Here is a 20,554-nt window from a genome sequence, read left to right as displayed (position 1 = left end):
ACATTTTTTTTTTTAATGGCAAAGGATATTTCTTCACACCCCAGTACAAACAGTGCAAGTGAGAAAGAATGGGCATAGGCTAGATAGGAGGTCCTTGTTAGCCACACATTGTGTTAATGGAATTAGTAAGTGGAGGTAATGTTTTCCATAGTGCTGACAAGTCAAAGTACACTGCTGTCAACAGTGAAAATGTTGGGATTGTTTTTTACCCCTGAAGGGCAAGAAAACCACTTGGAAAAAAAGACTGCTTTAGTGGTTAAGTCTTCAGTTTTACAGTATTTCAGAGTTGGAAGGAGCCTCAAAGGTCTTCGGTCAAACTGAAATGCTAATCCCTTCTCAGCATCCTTCCCTGCATGTCTCCACTGAGTCTCCAGCAATGGAAAATTCACTACCTCCCCGGGTCTTCATTTTACTTTTTGAGAGCTCTCAATATTAGAAAGTTTTTCTTAAATGGAGATGAAATCTGACTCTGAAAGTTGGACCTGTTCTCTCTTGGATCAAGCAAAACAAGACTAATTCCTCTTCTTCATGACAGCCCTTCAGATAATTGTCTCTTTCATGTATGTCTTATTTTATTCAGGCTAAACATCCTTAATTTTTTGAATAGGTCTTTATATGATTTATTCTTTTCTCAGTCTCATTCTCCTACATGGCTTTAAGTAATATATCCTTCCTTAAATTTCTTTCCTAGAACTGAACATGTTACTCTCCAGTGTCTGGGTCAAAATGCAGCAGTGTTGTTAATGCCTTTATTGGATCTAGAAAATTAGCATCAAATTTGAAAAATAAATCTAGATAGACTTTTCTAGAATCTTGAATGTTCACATCATCCTCCCCCCGCCATGATGACTTAAAAGGAAAGTAATAAATAATTTCTCAATTATGATCCAGCCTACTTTCATCCTGTTCAATTCTTTACTCAGTTCATTGTCTACCTGCAGTACCTTTGCAGGATTATGTGTCCTGATTAACTCAGTATGCTATCCATCCAACTCTGTGTTGTCATTGGAAATAAGCATTTTTTATATACTTGTTTTTGCCTGTGAGGATCACCAAGCTTGTGTAACCTAAACAGACGTGGATCTCATTGAGAAGCCTTTCTAGAACTCCAGGGCTTAATTAAGTGAATACAGTGCAAGTAGGAAAACCTGGAGAACCTCCCCAGCTAAATAGGGAATCCCTCTTGAATTTGTAAAAATGGTCTATTTTATGCTGCACCTCTCTTCCCAGGGTACTTCTGTTTCTTCAAATCTCAGAACATTATCTCAAAATTGTAAGTGAGCCAGAGGGCAATGGAAAAAGATCATTGGTGAGCATGTGTCCCATTGAGTGTAGAGATCTGACTTTGTATAACACCTGGCACTTACTCAAAAGCACTTAAAAATGCTTTCAGACTTGGATTCGGATCCTAGATCAGTAATGACTTAGGCCTTTAACAAGGGAGTTCACCTCCCTGGGCTCCTTGTATGTGAAATGGGCTAGATCTCCCAGTTCTTCCCATCTCTATGTGCATGACTCTCAGTAATCTCTGAATTATGCTATCTGTATAAAAAGTACTGAAAAGATGTCGCTAAAGAGATGTATGACTTAAAAAAGGAAATAGGTTGGTTATGTGATGAGAGCAGAGAGTAACAAACTGCCAGAAGTTTAAATATTTCATGGATATATTAACTTGGAGGTCTCTACCACATTGGATATACCCTCTATAAATCTTTTATAGAAAATCAATTTGTACAGCTTAAAGTATAGGCAAGTTGTGATCTACCCTGGTGGAACTAAGTGCCTACACATCAATGGGGATAAATCTACTGATCTAGGAAACGGCAGTTGTTTACTTTTTTATAATGGTTTTGTGAAAGACTTACTCTGTGTAAAGATAAATTGTTAACTTTACAAATATTTTTAAAAACAAAACTAGATGCTAGAATGCCTAGAAAACCAAACAAAACAAGAAACAGATTCTCTTCTAGAGGTTCTTGAGGAAAAATTTCATCAGCTTTTTACTTCACTCAAGTCGAGGTAAGCAAACTTATAACATTCAAGTGGTCACAATACAAATTTTTAAAATTAAGATAATGTCGAATAAAGAAAAAGAAATTGTCATTGTGATGTTCACTTTTAATTAGATGTTATCTTATGTTATAATTTAAAATGAGTACACTTGTCAAAAGTCATACCTGGACCTTGATACCAAGACTAACCTCAAACCAGGGTGAATGCATGTGTCAAGTTCTGATGTATTCTCCTTTCCTTATTCTTTTTATCCTTTTTCAAAATAAATTTGTATAGATATCTTATGCTTTTACTTTGCCCAAACTTCCCCCCATATAGTCTTCCTCCTCCCTTTATCCAGAGAACCATCTCATATAACAAATAATTTTTTTCAGAAAAAAGGGGGAGGGAGAAAAAATGAGCAAAACTGGGGAAAAAATTCTGACAATGTTATGTTCTACAGCTGTAGATGTTCTCACCCTAGTCCCCTCTCTCTGAAAAGGAATGGGGGGGAGATATTTTTATTTCTCTTTGGGGCCAAGATTATTCTTTGTAATTTTGCAACATTGTAATTTTTGTTATGTGGTGCTGGTTCTTTCCATTTACCTTATCATCGTCTTGTATGTTCTTTTCTTGGCTTTTAATTCCTTGTTTTGCATCATTTCATATGTATTTCAAGCTTCTCTGTATTCTTCATATTCACCATTTGTTATGGCATAGTAATAATCCATTATATTCATTTACCATATAATTTGTTTAGTCATTCTCCAGTTGATGGGCATCTACTTTGCTTTCCAGTTCTTTATCACAGAAAGAGCTGGTATAAATGTTTTGTGTATTTGGACCTTTGAAAAACATATCCCCTTGTTCTTGACAGCAGTCTTTAGGAATGTGTTTAAAAAGCCGAGTTCCTAATGAAACATGCAAGGCTTGTGGAGAGACAAGTATACCTTTCAGTGTATTAAGATTCTGTCAAATCAGAAAACCATATGATATGGATCCTAATACCTTACATAAAACTTTATAATTTTATCAAAATTGTTTTTCCCTTGGGCTAAAGTTTCCATTTTTAGCTATGACATGTATTTATAGTAGAAATTGAGTGCATCATTGAAAGGAGACCTTTACGTGTAAGTAATTTAAAGAAGTAATTGCATGATACAGTTGTTAGCAGCATTAAAAATGGCTTTCTTAATATAAACTTTTTAAAAATCTGACATGGTTATTGAAAATTAAAATAAATCTAAATGCCTACATAACTTTGTATCTTTACTGAAGGAAAAGAAGTCTGTATGAAGAAGTTGTAAGAAATACAGAGGACTATTTAGGTGATATCATAATGGCCAAAAAATACATTGAAGGGAAAAAAATTGATTTGGATGCAGCTATGAGAATAGCAAAAGAATTGAAAATGGCACCTTCCCTAAGAACATATTGTGACTTGAATCAGGTAATTTTGAAAATTCATGGAAAATTAAATATTTTCATGGTGATTAATTTTGCATGTTTTTTGAAGCTAGAGAAAGTGTGGGAACATGATTTCATGATTAAACACAAAAATTGATTAAGACAATCAGCAAATCAGTCAGCAAGCCAGTCAGCAAGCATTTATTAAGCACTTGAGTATAAGGCATTGATGAGCCTTGGACAGGCTTTTCTTTTCTTTTCTCCCCCCCCCCCCTGCCCCCAGCATTTTTAAAAGCTTTCTATATGCCAGGCACTGTGTGAAGCAGTTAGGGACATCAAAACAAATTAAACAATAGTGCCTATTATCAAAAAGCTTATATTCTGCTGGGGCAGACTACAGATAAATATGTATTTACACAAAATACATGCAAAATAGATTTTGATCCTAGTTTTCATCCTGGAACTTCTTGCCATTTGTAAGTCTTGTTGAGATCTCTAAGAACATAGATTACAAAACATTTAACCTTTGTTAGTGTTACTGAGCAAAAAAACAATCTTCAAGATACATTCTTGGGCATATATACAACCAGCAAACCTAGCCTATGATCTATGGATACATTATAACATTATTGGGAGCATTGACTTTTGACCAGAAGGAACAGGAAAATTGTGTGTGTGCATTCCTGATCTGTCATAATAAATGACTTGTCGTTTGTTGATTTTAGGAAAAAGGGTGGGAAGGAAGAGTTGTAGGAGTTAGAATCAGTACCTAAAGAGAGAAATATGACTTTTATCCCCTTTTAACACTAGTCCAGAGACCCTTTCATTGTCTTAATGTGCCAGGAAACATGTCTTTAGCCATGTACTTTGCACTATCATACAGCTGTGGTTTTTGAAGTGGGGAGGATGGAGACAGCCTTTTGAGGTCCCCTTGACATCTCAGTCAAAGAAATGGATAGTTAAAAGTTACTGGGGGGCATCTAGGTGGGGCAGTGGATAGAGCACCGGCCCTGGAGTCAGGAGGACCAGAGTTCAAATCCTACCTCCGACACATAACACTCATTAGCTGTGTGATTCTGCACAAGTCACTTAGCCCCAATTGCCTCACCAAAAACAAACAAACAAAAAAAAGTTACTGGAACACCCTTGTTCCCTTACCTTTTAATTTTTTTTTTATTTTTAATGTGTATAGGTCTTCTTATCAGTTAAATTGAATTTAAAAAGGGCAGCTGGTGGTTCAGAGTACTAGGCCTGGAGTTAGGAAAACCTGAGTTTAAATCTAGCCTCAGATACTTCCTAACTGTGTCACCCTGGGCAAGTCATTTAACCTCTGATTGCTTGATAAAATGGATCCACTGGAGAAGGAAATGGCAAACCGTTATATTATCTTTGCCCAAAAAAACCCCAACTAGTGTCACAAAAGGTTGGATTCGACTGAACAACAACAAAAATTGAATTAAATTCCTTTAACTCTCACAACTAGGTCATAAACTTAGGAGTATTGACTGTCTCACATTTTTTTCACCTCCTTCAGTACCTCACAGTGAATTGTATCTATTAAGCACTCGGAGAATACTGATTTAATGATTAGCTATGCTGGGTGTTCCCATCAGAAGGTAGAATAAATGTTGCCTCTAATTTTCCTTTGGAGATCTTATTTCTGTTTCACACTTTGCCCAGAAAACAGCCACACTTCTGTTTCAAGAAAGCCACCAGATTTAGTTTCGTAAATTCCTTATTGATATGTCTTTTAATTACAGATTATCCGCACTTTGAAGTTGGCATTTGAGAGTGAATTGTCAAAAGTGAGTTCTCTGAAATTCAGAAGCTCTCTCAGGTGAATAATGTTTTAGAAGAATATGTAGCTATTAGATATTTTAAAATGCATGCTAGCTGAGTTTAAATTCGATCAGAAGTGATACATTGAACTTTTGGGGTTTTCCTAAGTAACTTAGTTATAATTATAAAAATTAGGAATTATTATTTTTGTCTAAGTATTGGCTACTTATTTATTGTTTAATCTGATCAAATTGATTAAAGTCCAACACTTGTACTTTTTTTATAGGTTGAAAATGAATTGTAATGAAATTATTTGTATGTTTAAAAATATGGGGAAGATTGAATTTGAAGAAACTTCAAAGTAAGTCTTCTATTTTAGAATGGCAAAATAATTGTTCAGTCTGATATGGCCTATTTCACAGAATATGCCAAAAATTCATATGAAATGTGAGACATTGAAAGATTTACAATTTCATCATCTTTTGAGGCAGCTTAGAGATGCAGTGAATAAAGTGTAGGGCCTGGAGTCAGACTTTAAATAGGTGTGACCCTGGGCAAATCACGTAACCTCTGTTTACCTCAGCTTCTTTGATTGTAAAATGAGGATAATAGCACCTATTTCATAGGGTTTTTGATAGGATTAAATGAAATAATATTTATAAAGTGCTTAGCACAGAGCCTAGTACACAGCAACAGCTATATAAATGCTCAATTCCTTTCCCCTTTGTGATTGTCTGTCTTTACCAATAAATATCCCAACATAATGTAATAGAATACTGGAAATTATTTTAAAAATTAAAAAATGCACTAAATTTTGTTAATGCTTTGAATTTAGCAACTTCAGAGATCCTTTGTAAAATATTACGGAATGTAAAATACCACCAGAGAGAGTGAGAGTTGGAATATCTGGGTTATATAACTTCACCTGTGTGTTTGAGACCTTGGTAATCATGACTTCTAGCCCCATTATTTCAGAGATGTAAATACCAAGTCCTAGAGGATCAAGAATCTGCTAATAAATGAGAATTTCACATTACGAAGGGATAGGTAGTGTCAGCGTAGGCATGAAGATTTGAGGACAGAAAGAGGAAACAAGGTCCCCTCAAATTGCAATACCCACAGCCCATCTATAAAGTTAACCCTACATTTATAAATGAAGACTTAAAATCTACAGTCAAAATCACCAAAGATAGCCCTATATTTAACATCGGGATTCATTAGTGAATTTTAAAGGGCAATGCGGTTTTCTTAGTTTCTAATTTAATTTAAAAAAAATTTTTATACTTATAATTTAACGTTCTTTTTTTTTATTTTGAGTTGCAAATTCTCTCCCTTGCTCCAGCCCCTTCTCCACACATTGAGAAGGTAAGCAATATGCTATCAATTATACATATGAAGTCATGTAAAACCTATTGTCATATTAGTCATATTGCCAAAAAAAGGCAAGAAACAGTAAATAAAAAAGTATGCTTTAATATGCACTCAGAGTTCATCAATTCTCTTTATGGATTAGATATCATTTTTCATTGTGAGTCCTTTGGAATTGTTTTGGATCATTGGCTTGATCAGAGTAGTTAAGTCTTTCACAGTTGAGCGCTATCACACTATTGCTGTTACTGTGTGCAACGTTCTCCTGGTTCAGTTCACTTCACATTAATTCATATATGTCTTCCCAGGTTTTCTGAAACCATCCCCCCCCCCAAAATTTCTTATAGTGCAATAGTATTTCATTAGTCACATACCACAATGTTCAGCCATTTCCCAACTTATGGGCATCCCCTCAATTTCCATGTCACCACAGAAAAAGCTGCTATAGATATTTTTGTACACATAGGTCTTTTTCCTTTTTCTTTGATCTCTTTGGGATATAGACCTAGTAGTGGTATTGCTGGGTCCAAGGGTTTTATAGCTCTTGGGCACAGTTCCAAATTATTCTTCAGAATGGTTGGAGTAGTTCACAGGTCCACATTAGCAGCCTTGTTTTTCCATATCCCCTCCAACATTTGTCTTTTTCCTTTAGTTTCCTGTTAGGCAATTCAGTAGGTGTGAAGTACCTCAGAGTTGTTTTAATTTGCAATTCTCTAATTATTAGTGACTTAGAGCATTTTTTCATATGACTATTTGATAGCTTTGATTTCTTTTTCTGAAAACTGCCTATTCATAGCCTTTGACCATTTGTCATTTGGAGAATGGCCCTGATTTTTATAAATTTGGCTCAATTCTTTATATATTTAAGAAATTGGATCTTTAGCAAAAAAAAATTGTCAACTTTTTTTCCACTTTTGGCTGCATTGGTTTTGTTTGTGTAAAACCATTTTAATTTCATGTAATTTATGTTAAAAAAAAAAACCTTTTTAATTTCATAAAATTTTCCGTTCTGTTTCCTCTCTCTCTCGTTTGTTCCTAAATTCTTCCCTTTATCCATAGATCTGACATGTAAATTTTTCTTGCTCCTCTAATTTGCTTATGCTATCTCTCCTTATGTTCAAATCATGTACCTCTTTTGACCTTATTTTGGGATACAATGTGAGATGTTGGTCAATGCCCTAATTTAATTTTAATATGAGAACTACTTTAAGAAAAATCTCTGCCTCTCTTGTTTTAAAATCTAAATGAATGGGGAAAACGTAAATTCTGATCAAGTTCTGCAAAATAAACAATGTTCTGTTATGAGAAAAATAAAATCAATGGTTTCTATGAATCAATTAGAACTTCGAAATATAACTGTTTTAACATTATTCTTAAATAACACCTCCACCTTGAAATTTTTCCTGTGTGTTCCCCCAGATAGTTTTATTCAAACCTTTCTTAATTAACTATGATTAAAACTATGATTTTAAATTTTATTTAAAATCAAAGAACCTTACATTCAGAAAATAACTTAGAGTAGATATTTTGCTGAAGAAAAAACTGAAGCTTAAGAGAAATTACTAGTCCAACATCATATGGCAAATTAATAGTAAACTAGAACCCAGGTCTCTTGACTTCCAGTTCTTTTTCCAATAAACTATACCACTTACCACTAAGAACTTGACATGAAGAAATAAGCCAGGGTTTTTCCAAAGACAGAAAAATCCATCAATTCTAAGAGACAATTGTTAGTTTCCTCCTCTGTTGTTTTAGAGCTTACACAGTTCTTTGACCTCTAGACATGTTATTCTAATTCAGCAGATGTTTAATAAAAGTCTGGTTCTTGTAGAATGAGATGTTGAATGAGATAAAAATTTGACATGGCCTCTGTCTTCATAGACTGGAGAGCATTGCAAGTGCCTAAGAAAATGAGGCTGAGGGCCTACATTAATTACAGTATGAATAAGGGAGAAAGGTTGCAATTGACAGGACTTGGTGAATGATTGGATATCAAAGAGAGTAGAATTGTATAGACTCACAATAGGTAGGTGGGTGGGTGTTAGTGGTTACCAAAAAAAAATATATTATTTACATCGTACATGTATTGGGTGTAAAGAAGTATTGTGTGAAATCCTAAAACTAGGAGAAAGATCATCATCTAGGTCATGGCTTCTTAAACTTTCCACTTGGGATCCCTTTACCATTTTGGCAGCTGGCATTGCATGGCCTGAGGGCATACGCAGTGCAAAATGCTTCAGAACCAAGGCTGCAGTAAAGGTGTGCAACGTAACACGGGCCAGCACTGCCAGAACACCTCAGATTCATTGTGTTTGATTTTTATTTAATTTTTGGCATTGCACATTCAGAAACCCTTTACTGTTGCCAAATTTTTCATGACCCCATATAGGGTCACAACCCACAGTTTAAGAAGCATTAATCTAAGGCAGAGGTATCAAATTAAATTTTGGAGGGTTGCCCAAACCAGATTAAAATGTAATTGGGAAATAGTTAATAAAATACGACACAACATAGTTAATATTTGTGGTTTTCTGAATCAGTATGTGGCTCTACTTGAGTTTAACAACTTTGGTCTAGGGGGTTGGGTAAATGGGGCATTTAAGTTGTGTAAGTAGGCAGGAATTCAAAAGATTAAAAGGAAATGGAGTTATAAATCAATCTTGAACAAAAGCATGGATGCAAGAGAGCACAGGATTGTTTTAGAAAAAGTATTAGACCCTTTTAGTTAGAGTGAAAAATGTGAGGGGGAGTGATGTGAGTTTAAGGCTGAAAAGCTAGAGTAGTAGCAGAAAAGTTTGACCTTGACTCCAAGGAGTCAACTGACAGAAGTGTTTGAATTTGACTTTAAGCAATATATAATCGTGATTTTTTTAATCAGAGGGTTGTCATGACTAGATTTCTACATAAATATTTTGGCACTTATTTGAGGACTGAGTTGGAGTGGGGAGGAAGAGGAGACAAAGATCTGAAAGGAAGCCATTGCAAGAGTCAAAGCAAATGGTGCTAAGGGTCTGTGTTAGGGTGATTACAGTATGAAGGAGAGTGGATGCAGTTGACAGAACTGTGTAAAATGATTGGGTGTCAGAGCTAGCCCAGAGATTGCCAATGTGAGATCTCTGGCAGATGTTGAAATGGAGAATTCCTAAGGGGATGATAATTGCTGTAGCAAAGACATGAAGGAAACAGAAGGGAATGGGATCACGAATGACGGAGGTTGGATGTGTTAAACTTAAAATAGTGAAGCCAGAATGAAGGGCACAGGAAAATATCATGAGCTTGGTTTTTGGATGTAATTCAGTTTGATGGGACATCCAAGTAAAAGTGACTTGTGGGAAAGGGAAATGTCAGTCTATAACTTGGGAGAGAGGTCAGTACTAGAGATAAAGATTGGGATGTTACCTACGGAGACTTGAAATCATGAGAGTAAATAACATTGTTGAGGGAAAAGGGTATAGAACAGGAGTGGGGAAACCTCTTTCCTCAAGACCACATATGGACATCTAGGTCCTCAAGTTCAGCCCTTTGATTGAATCCAAACCTCACAGAACAGATATCCTTAATAAAAGGATTCTGTGAAGTTTGGATTCAGAGGGCCGCATTTGAGGACCTAGAGGGCCACATGTGGGCTCAGGACCACAGGTTCCCCACCCCTACTACAGAGAAATAAGACCCAGGATAGACCCTCAGGAAATGCTCACCTTAAGAGGTCAGGAAAATGGCGTGTTCAGGAGACAAAGCAGTATTTAGAAAGGGGGGAGAGATACCTTGGAGAGTATTGTGTCCCCAAAACTCTGGGAAAGAGAGTATTCAGTAAGATGGTGTGGTCAACTGTCAGAAGTTACAAAGGGGTAAAGGAAAAATTCTACTGAAAAGAGGTCATTTGGTTTGGCAATTTTTAAGTCATTAAGCTTTGAGAAAAGTGTGATTCAGTAGATTGGTGTGGTTAGAAGACCACTTGCTTGGGATGAAGAGAAAGTGGGTGATAAAGTTAAAAATCCATTATGAACAACTTCTAATTTTATTTTAAAATTTTTCAGTTAACAAGCATTTTTTTTCTCCCATCTCCTTTCTGTCCAATAAAAAGAGACAAAGAAAAACAGAAGTGGTAACAAATACATATAGTCAGGCAAAACAAATTCCCACATTGTTATGGATAACTCCAAGAAATAAAAAAATAAATAAATAATGACAAGTCGAGGGAATACTTTTTTTTTTCCTGAACTGGGGAAGATTTAGAAAGTTTTTAGGCAGATGTTAGAATCCTTGGCAAGGGAGAAGTTAAAGATTCCTAAAGGGAATTCCTAAAAGGCAGGTACATGGTACAATGGATAGAGTACCGAGCCTGGAGTTAGAAATACTTATCTTCTTGAGTTCAAATCTGGCCTCAAACCCTTCCTGTGTGACCCTGGGAAGTCACTTAACCCTGTTTGCCTTGGTTTCCTCATCTGTAAAATGAGCTGGAGAAGGAAATGGCAAACCACTCCAGTATCTTTGATGAGAAAACCCCAAATGGGGTCACAAAGAGTCAGACGTGATTGGGGGGAAGAAAGACTGAACAGCAGTGAAAGGGTAATAAGATAATTGCTATAGCAAGCACCTGGCGGAAGCAAATGGGAATGGGATCAAGGGTGAGATGACAGTTGTCGGTGTTAGCCTTAATTAGTAGGGACAACTCCTCTGTGACTGGGCAGGAGCGATTCTCAGTTATTGTTAGAAATGTGTTTTGAAGTAGAATATTTTCACATTTAGTTACTGACAAAATTCTTGGGAGTATTTGTGACAAATTTTTTATTCACAGGCTGGCTTCTTGTCTCTTGCCCGACTACCTGGGAGTATTCCCCTTCCTTCTGGCCACACGACAATAAAATGACCAGTTGCTATAGCTAAGAATATGTGTTTTGTATGGGTGTTTGTTTTGCTTAAACTGAATCTACATGGATTTTTTGGTAATCTCGCCTACTTCTTTCTTCAGTCTAGGTGAAGATGTGTCTGTAAAAATTTATTTTCTCTGAAGTATTCTTGATGTACTTCTTGATGGACCCTGGGGTACCTATGCTATTGTAGTGCTCTCTTAGAGCTATCTGAATATTAAATTTATCATGAAAAGGAAATGAATGCCACATCAAATGATTATGAATAAATGGCATTAAAAATTCATTAACCTGAACATCCTCTAAATGCTTTCCAAACAGATTTCGTTCTGAAGACAGTGAAAGTGCTGGACAGAATGTTCATAAGCATACTAATAAGAAGGAATCTTCAAATTGTGATGCATACCTGTCTGTAGAAAATAAAAAGTTTGAAATTGCTGCAACAGATGATGAGGAACAGCCCCTTGTGCAGCATGAAACTGGTGATTCACATTTAGAAGTAAAGAGTACCCAGCACCAAGATGAGAGAGTGTCTGTGTCCTCCCCTAAAACTGTTGCTGTTTTACCACAAATGGGATCTAGCCCTGATGTGATCATAGAAGAAATTATTGAAGAGGATCAAGAAAGTAAGTTAAGTGGAATTATGTTATCCGAATAAAAATTCATATATGTGAGGGAAGAAATAAGCCTCCAGACTGTCTAGGTATCTTTCTTACTCTACTGACTGGCTTCCTACTGACATTGCAGATCTTAAGAAGATTGATATTACCTCCTTATGATCCCATGTGTCTGTCAGTGCCCCTTTGATTTTTTTCTTCCCTGTCCCTGAGTTCTGTTCCCTCTTTGCACTTTTATAGCCAACTCTGTTTTCAGTGCAGTGATAGCTAAATGAGTTCGTCTGATTATGTTATTTATGAATGTGATTGGTTTGATAAAGCATTTGAAAAATTAGTCCACGTAATTTAGATGTACCATACAATGTGAGACTAAAATGGTACAAGTTTTTGTGTGTCTTCTGCAGTCAGTCTCATTTCTTAGTGACATCTCAAATATAAATTCTTGTAGAAATTACTTTCTTGCCTTCAAACATGCCTAGATCTCCCCTATCCTTAAAATACTTCACTAGACCCTTCTACCCCCTCTCAGGTTCTTGTCCTACATTTCTCTTCCCCTTCTCAGCCAAACTCCTTGACAAAGCTATTTAAACATCAGGCCTCCACTTTCTCATTCTTATTCTGCATGCCCCTTGACAGTTTTATTTCCAACCTCACTACTCAACTGAAACTGCTCTCTTCGAAGTTAGCAGTGATCTCTTAATTGCCAAATCTGATGGCCTTTTCTCAGTCTTCCTCTTTCTTGAACTCTCTGCTGTATTTGATGTGGTTGACTTCCTTGATATTCTTTCCTCTTTGGGTTTTTGTGACACTGCTCTTTCCTGGTTCCTCTCCTGCCTGTCTTAGCTTTCCAGTCTCTTTTGCAGGCACATTATCCATATCATGCCACCTAATTGTGGTTGAATCCCCAAGGTCTTATCCTAGGCCCCTCTTTTTTTTTTTTTCATCTGTGCTGTCTTAATAACTTCATCAGCTTCCATGGATTTAACTATTATATCTATGCAAATGATTTACAGATATCTAATCCCATTCTCTATCTAATATCCCATTCTCTTCCTTAAGCTTCAGTCCTACATCAACAATTGCCTGTTGGACATTTTAAAAGAGATGTCATGCAAATATCTGAAACAACATGATGAAAGCTAAACTCATTATCTTTTTTTCCCCAATAGATAGGGTAAGAAAAGTAGAGAAGAAAGCAAAATTGGTCATGATCACCAAAAGCTTCCCATGCCAGACCTTTCTTTAAGCAAGGCACTAAATGTAAATAAGACTGCAGATTACTGTAGATATTTAGCCTTATATTGTATCTGAGGGTCCAGGGTTCAAGTCCCTGTCTAGGCACCACTTGTTGCCCACAACTAGTGGGGCACCTCACGGGACAGCACGAAATGAAGAAACGTGGGCCAGGCAGGTCGGTGAAGACTGAGCCGTTTATTCATCTGAGGGTCACAGACTATATAGGCAAAAGTTTGGAACTTCAAAGGATCCCTTGTATGGGAAGCTATACATATCCCGGGACTGTTACTGATAACTTTCAAGGTTTAGAGCTTGAATGCTTTGAATGCTTTTAGGACATACCTCAAAGGCGCATACGACAAAAGTGTCAGGAAGAAGAGATTGCATACTCTTAAGCAAACGTTTACAAGACATAGATTAATAGTCATCAACAGGCCTGAACAATCATTCTCAGGGCTGTCCCAAAGTCTTATCTCAAAGTACAAGACTAGTTCCCCCATGTTTGCCATTTGTTATTCCTCGTACTTATCTTCTGTTGTGTCACGGTTGGATAGTGTAATCCAGGAGCATCTTAATGCATGGGAGGAAGGTGAGCCAACATCCTGAGCACGTGAGCCCCCGAGGGCAAGAACAAGCAGGAGTTAAACTTCGACCTGAATTTTTTAACCCTATCTGGACTTATCAGAGCTGGCCCTCTTACATTATATCACAATTTTTCTGTTTAACCTTTGAAGTTCTTCACAATGCAGCCACGATTTCTCTCCAACCTCATCAATTATTATTCCCCTTCTTGTATTTTATGATCCAGCCAAATTGGCCTTTTCTCTCTTCCTCACATGTGACATTCCAGTACCATTTCTTTAACTTTGCACTGGCTGTCCCCAATACCTGGAATTCCCTCCCTCTTCACCTGAGAGGATCCCTTTATTCCTTCCAGATCTAATTCAAGCACCATCTTCTACATGAAGCACTTTCTGATCACCCCAACTACTAGTACCCTTCCTTTCAAATTACCTTGTATTAACTCATTTGATTTATTCATATTTATTTTCTTTATAATCTGTATCCTTTCTCATTTGAATGTAAGCTTTTTCCAAGTTGCAATTGTGTCATTCATTGTACTTGTCCTCAGTGCCTAGCACAGTTCCTGGCATATGGAAAGTCCTTAATAAATAAATACTTGTTGGTTGGTTATTTCAAAATGACAATGAACGGAGAAACTTTAGGTGATATTCTTACTACCATTAGAATGCTTTAAGAATTTCTGGCAAGTTGAGAGAATCTATCATTCCATTACTTTCTGATGTAATGTGTCTAGCCATTTCAGGTATAACTTTTGATATTGTATGCTATTGTCATTATTAACAAGATTAATACAATTGCATTCCTTTCTTATTTTGGTGAAGCATACTTCATAGAGCATATTATGGAGGTTCCTAGACATCAAAAAAAGCCTTTGCAGAAAAAGTCGGTACCTTTTGGACTGAAAGCAGGTAAATTGCAACAATTACATATATTTGACTTTGTGAGATTTGCAGTATGTATTTTAACACCACATTTATCTAAAATTTTTTCAGAAATAAGGTGAATTATCTTGGTAGCTAAAACTAACCCATTTAAGTTCTAAACTCCATGAAGCCATTTTTTAATTAAAGTCTTATGACTTCTTTCTACTTTTAAAGTATAGGCAGCCAGATATGGTGAGACTCGCCTGCAACCCCAGCTACCAGGGAGGCTGACTGGCAGATCTCTTGAGCAGGAGTTCTGAACTGCAAAGGGCTATACTGAGCAGGTGACTGCACCTCAGTTCAGTGTCAGCCTTTGTCCGTTCCCATACCCCCTACCTCCCAGACCCCCCCCACAAAGTTATAGATGATAGATGTGTGAATAATGCTAGTTGTATACCAGTAATGAGAAGAAAAGGCTGTCTCATGCATTGAAGTGAAATTGGTTATAATCAATGTTATCAACCTCTAAAGCTCTTGAAAGTTCTAGAAATTCCCTCAAATTACCCAACCCACTCCTCTACCTTTTCCTATTCTGTTTAAACCTGCAGTTCATCAAGGGTCAGCATTAGAAAATAAGAAGTCATGTTTTGTTTGAATATTTTTCAATTTTGTTAAATTATCAGTATTGCAAAAGTATTACTTTCTCCTATTCATTTCTGGGATGACTAGGCTTGTTTAGGGGTAACTGGGACTCTAACACCACCATGTCCAACCTTGTTTTAAAAGGAAAATGTGTTTTAACTTTCAAACAGCTCATTTAGTGAACCTGGGGAACAATGCCCATTGGTAAATTGTGAACAGACCATATTTGCAGAGGGCTGAAGATTTATTATTTTAAGTGTTCCCAGTGTTGTCAAAAACCTTTTCTGTTTTGAACATCTTTTAGGAAGCTTCAGTGTTCTAGAGATTGAAACATGGATTTCTCTAGGGAAAATGTCATTGCAAATTATTCCTTGTAAGGGTCATTAATTAGAACCCAACTTATATCTTATTCATTTAGGTTGTGTGATGACTCTTTTCTGCAGGTTCTCTGGAACTAGTTTTTGTGAGCCATGTAATACATCCGTGCCACTTTTATATTCGGAAGTATTCACAAAGAAAAAATGCAACAGTATTGGAAAAGAAGTTGAATCATTTTTGCAACAAGAGTCTGTACCTCAGTCCTTCAGATATTTTGGAGCTAGGTAATTAAGAAATATATCACTCAAAAATGTTAATATTTTTGTGTCAAGGATACTTCAATATAGTAATTATTGACCCAATAGGTAGAAGAATCTCTGATTTATAATGGTTTTGCTCCTGAATAGCAGGAAGGATGTAGTAGTCTCATAAATGTTACTTTGTTATGTTTATATAAGTAAGTTAATTTAACACATCCTATATACTTGTAAACTTTTTAAATGATAGTTGACTTTGAAAAAGTATTAAATGCTCAGGGCAAATATAACATTATTCAACAAGCCCATGGTGAAGGAAATATTTTTGGAGATATGACTAAGTGAAACCTACAAAGAAAAACAATTAGTAAATTTATTGTCCTTTTGTTTATACAGCAGTTTTACTGCGGCATGCTTTTTCTATTATTCATAGGTATTTTCCAAATAAAAATGTTGACTAACTATGGCCCCTTAATTTTAAATGCACAAACTAGGATTACATATAGCAGAATTTTTAGAACAGGGACAGAACTTTATTTTGGGAGGGAAGAAAGGTTTTGTTTTTTTAAATGTTAGCATTTTTTAAAATTTCTGTTCCAGATCTCTCTCTCTCAAGCCCCTCCCCCACCCACTGAGAAGGCAAGCAATATAATACCCGTTGTACATGTGAAGTGCAAAATACATTTCCATATTAGTCATGTTGCCCAAAAAAATGCAAAAAAATAAAGTGGGGAAAAAATATGCTTCACTTTGCACTCAACTCATCAGTTCTCTCTCTGGAGATGGCAGTTTTTCTTATGAGTCCTTTGGAATTGTCATGGATTATTGGCTTGATCAGAGTAGCTAAGTTTTGATCTAAGATTTGATAGCTAACATTTGATCATTGTTATGGTATTGCTGTAACCATGTACAATGTTCTGGTTCTACTCACTTCACTTTGCATGAGTTCATATAAGTCTTCCCAGGTTTTTCCTGAAACCATCATGCTCGTCATTTCTTAGTGCACAATAGTATTCCATCACAATCATACCACAATGTATTCAGCCGTTCCCCAACTTGTGGGCATCCCGTCAATTTCTAATTCTTTGCCACCACAAAAAGATCTGCTGTAGATATTTTTGTACAAATAGGTCTTTTTCCCTTTTCTTTGATCTCTGCCATACAGACCTAGTAGAGTTATTGCTGGGTCAAAGGGTATGCATAATTTTATAGCTCTTTGGGCATAGTTCCAAATTGTTCTTCAGAATAGTTGAACTAATTCACAGCTCCATCAGCAGTGCTTTAGTGTCCTTATTTTTCCATATCTCTTCCAGAATTTGTCCTTTTCTGTCGTGCTAGCCAATCTGATAGGTGTGAAGTAATACCTCAGACTTGTTTTAATTTGCATTTCTTTAATTATTAGTGATTTAGAGCATTTTTTCGTACAACTATTGCTAACTTTGATTTCTTCTGAAAAATGTCTCTGCATATCTTTTTACCATTTATCATTTGGGGAATGACTCTTATTTTTATAAATTTAGTTCAATTTCCTATATATTTTAGAAATGAAGTATCAGAGAATCTTCCTGTACAGAATTTTCCTTTGTTTTCCTTCTAATTTTGGCTGCATTGGTTTTATTTTTGCAAAAACTTTTAATTTTACCTCCCACGACCCTCCCTATCTCTTGTTTGGTCATAAACTCTTCCCTTTTCCATAGATGTGACAGATAAACTATTACATGCTTCCTTGATTTGCTTATGATATTCCCCTTTATGTCTAAGTCATTTAGCCATTTTGACCTTATCTTAGTATTAAAATGTAGGACTGTGCCTAATTTCTGCCAGACTGCTTTCTAGTTTTCCCAGCAGTTTTTGTCAGTTAGTGAACTCTTGCCCTCATAGCTAAGATCTTTTAGGTTTGTCTAACATTTAAGTTACTGTGGTCATTTATTTTTGTGTATTGCAGACCTAATCTATTCCTCTCATTCACCATTCTATTTCTCAGCCAGTACCAGATAAGATTCTTTTGATGATTACCATTTTATAGTGTAATTTGAAATTTGGTACTGCTAGATTGCCTTACTTCATTTTTTCTTTTTTTCATTGATTCCCTTGACATTCTTGACCTTTTATTCTTCCAGGTAAATTTTGTTATTTATTTTTCTAGCTGTATAAAATAATTCTTTGGTAATCTGATTGGTTGGTATGGTATTGAATAAGTCATTTAGGTAGAACTGTCATTTTTATTATATTGGCTTGGTCTGCCCATGAGCAATTAATATTTCTCCAGTTGTTTACATCTGTCTTTATTGGTATGAAAAGTGCTTTGTAATTGTTCCTATAGTCCTTGGATTTGTCTTGGCAGGTAGACTACCAAGTATTTTATATTGTCTGCAGTTATTTTAAATGGATTTTCTCTTCCTGTCTTTTCCTGCTTGTTTTGTTAGTAGCATATAGAAATACTGATGATTTATGTGGATTCATTTTATATCCTGCAACTTTTCTGAAGTTGTTAATTGTTTCAACTAGATTTTTAGTTAATTCTCTCAGGTTCCTTAAGTACATCTTCGTATCATTTGCAAAGAGTGATAGTTTTGTTTCCTCGTTGCCTATTCTTACTTCGGCTTATTTTTTTTAATCTTACTGCAGTAGTTATCATTTCTAGTACAATATTGCAAAGTCATGGTGATAAATGGACATCTTTGCTTCATCCTTGGTATAATTAGAGAGAGAGAGAGAGAATAATAATAATCTCCATTACAGATAATGCTTGTTCTTGGTTTTAGATACTGATCGTTTTAAGAAAGCTCCATTTATTCTTGTGTTTTCTGGTATTTTTAATAGGGATGGGACTTGTATTTTGTCATAAGCTTTTCCTGCATCTATTGATAGGACTTTTGTTATTTTTGTTATTGATATATGGTTATCTATGCTTATAATTTTCTTAATATTGAATCAGCCCTTCATTCCTGGTGTAGATACCAACTGGTCATTGTATGACCATTGTGATACATTGCTGTAATCTCCTGGTTAGTATTTTATTTAAAATTTTTGCATCCATATTCATTAGGGAAATTGAGCTATAGTTTTTTTTTTCCCCCTCTGTTTTTGCTATCTGTGGTTTAAGTATCAAAACCATGTTTGTATCATAGAAGGAATTTGGTGTATGACTTCTCTGTTTTTTCCATTAGTTTATATATAGTAATGAAATTCATTGTTAAGTGTTTGGTAGAATTCACTTGTAAATCCATCTGGTCTGTGAGATCTTTTTCTCCAGGGGGCTGATTTATGGCTTGTTCAATTTTTTCTAAGAAGGTTATTAAAGTATTCTATTCTCTGTCTTGCTAATCTAATCTAGGGAATTAATAGTTTTGTAAATAGTTTTATGGCATATAATTGGGCAGAATAGCTCCATAATTGCTTTAATTTCATCTTCATTGGTGGTACATTCACCCTTTTCATTTTTAATACTAACAATTTGGTTTTTTCTTTTCTTTTTTTTTAAACTGAATTTAACCATTGGTTTATCTCTTACTGTTTTATTTTTGTTAATAAAACCAGCTCCTAGTTTTATTAATTCATCAATGTTTTGTTTTTTCAGTTTTATTAATCTTGCATTTTATTTTCAGGATTCTTATTTTGGTGTTTAATTGCAGATTTTTAATTTGTTCTTTAGGTTTTTTTAATTTGCTTTTCCAATTCATTGACCTGATTTCTTTTAGAGATATAAATTTTACCATAAGTATTGCTTTGGCTGCATGGGACAGAGCTTTAGATGTGTTCTAGGCCAAGCCCTTAATTTTACAGATGAGAAAACAAAATGAGAGAAGTTTTCTACAGGTCATATATCCAGTTTGGACTAAACTGGATCTAGAATATAGACCTTCTGGGAAAAAGTTGTGGAAGAAGGAGCAAAAGAAAGATGAGCTGAAGAAAGAAAGGAATCTTGAAGATGATTTGGAAGGAATATTTGGGTAAGATGGAAGGAGCAAGAAGAGGGTTTAACTTGGAGAAGAGGGAGAGAGAGGGGTGCCTGAGATGAGAGAAGAAAATGAAGGAAAGATAATGCTAAAAAGCCTGAGGAGAAGGGAGCTGCTCTTAAAGTTGGCAAGGTGCCAGTGAGTCGAAATTGATAACATTAGACCCCCAGAAACAGTTGACCACAGCAGTGTTCCAAGGGGAACAAATAACAAGAAAGACAAGAAGTGATGGAGAGCAAGTAGAACTTTGCAGGCACCTGCACTGAATGCAGTGTTTGCATTTCTGTCAGGACCACACAACTGTTATCTATTCTCCCTGCAGACTGGTCTTTCTTATAGGACAAATAAAGGGGCTTGACCAGTGTGTCTGTGTGTCTCTCCCTGTCCGCCCATCTCTCGCTGTCTGCCCGTCTCTCCCTGTGAGTGTGTGTCTCGCGGTCTCTGTGTGTGGGTGTGTGTGTGTCTGCGTCGCTCTGTCTCTCTGCGTCGCTCTGTCTCTCTGCGTCGCTCTGTCTCTCTGCGTCGCTCTGTCTCTCTGCGTCGCTCTGTCTCTCTGCGTCGCTCTGTCTCTCTGCGTCGCTCTGTCTGCCTGCGTCGCTCTGTCTGCCTGCGTCCCTCTGTGCCCCTCTCTCGCCCTCGCCCTCTGTGCCCCTCTCTCGC

At 36.1% G+C, this 20,554-nt stretch overlaps 1 protein-coding gene across 1 annotated transcript in view; it reads left to right on the top strand.

Annotated features, from left to right (window-relative positions):
• RNF17 (ring finger protein 17) overlaps window positions 1-20,554 on the top strand; it is a 105,833-nt gene that overhangs the window by 24,760 nt on the left and 60,519 nt on the right. Inside the window, exons 6-12 of the mRNA XM_027877608.1 lie at window positions 1,919-2,019; window positions 3,271-3,442; window positions 5,160-5,236; window positions 5,465-5,539; window positions 11,739-12,043; window positions 14,677-14,763; window positions 15,804-15,962. Of these exons, the coding sequence (XP_027733409.1) occupies window positions 1,919-2,019; window positions 3,271-3,442; window positions 5,160-5,236; window positions 5,465-5,539; window positions 11,739-12,043; window positions 14,677-14,763; window positions 15,804-15,962 (976 nt within the window). The remainder of the gene's footprint in view (window positions 1-1,918; window positions 2,020-3,270; window positions 3,443-5,159; window positions 5,237-5,464; window positions 5,540-11,738; window positions 12,044-14,676; window positions 14,764-15,803; window positions 15,963-20,554) is intronic.

This window comes from Vombatus ursinus, unplaced genomic scaffold, assembly GCF_900497805.2.
Source record: "Vombatus ursinus unplaced genomic scaffold, bare-nosed wombat genome assembly UNPS02014813.1, whole genome shotgun sequence".
Lineage (NCBI taxonomy): Eukaryota > Metazoa > Chordata > Mammalia > Diprotodontia > Vombatidae > Vombatus > Vombatus ursinus.
The sequence above is the reverse complement of the archived record's forward strand: the minus strand, read 5'-3'. Positions and strand labels throughout refer to the sequence as shown.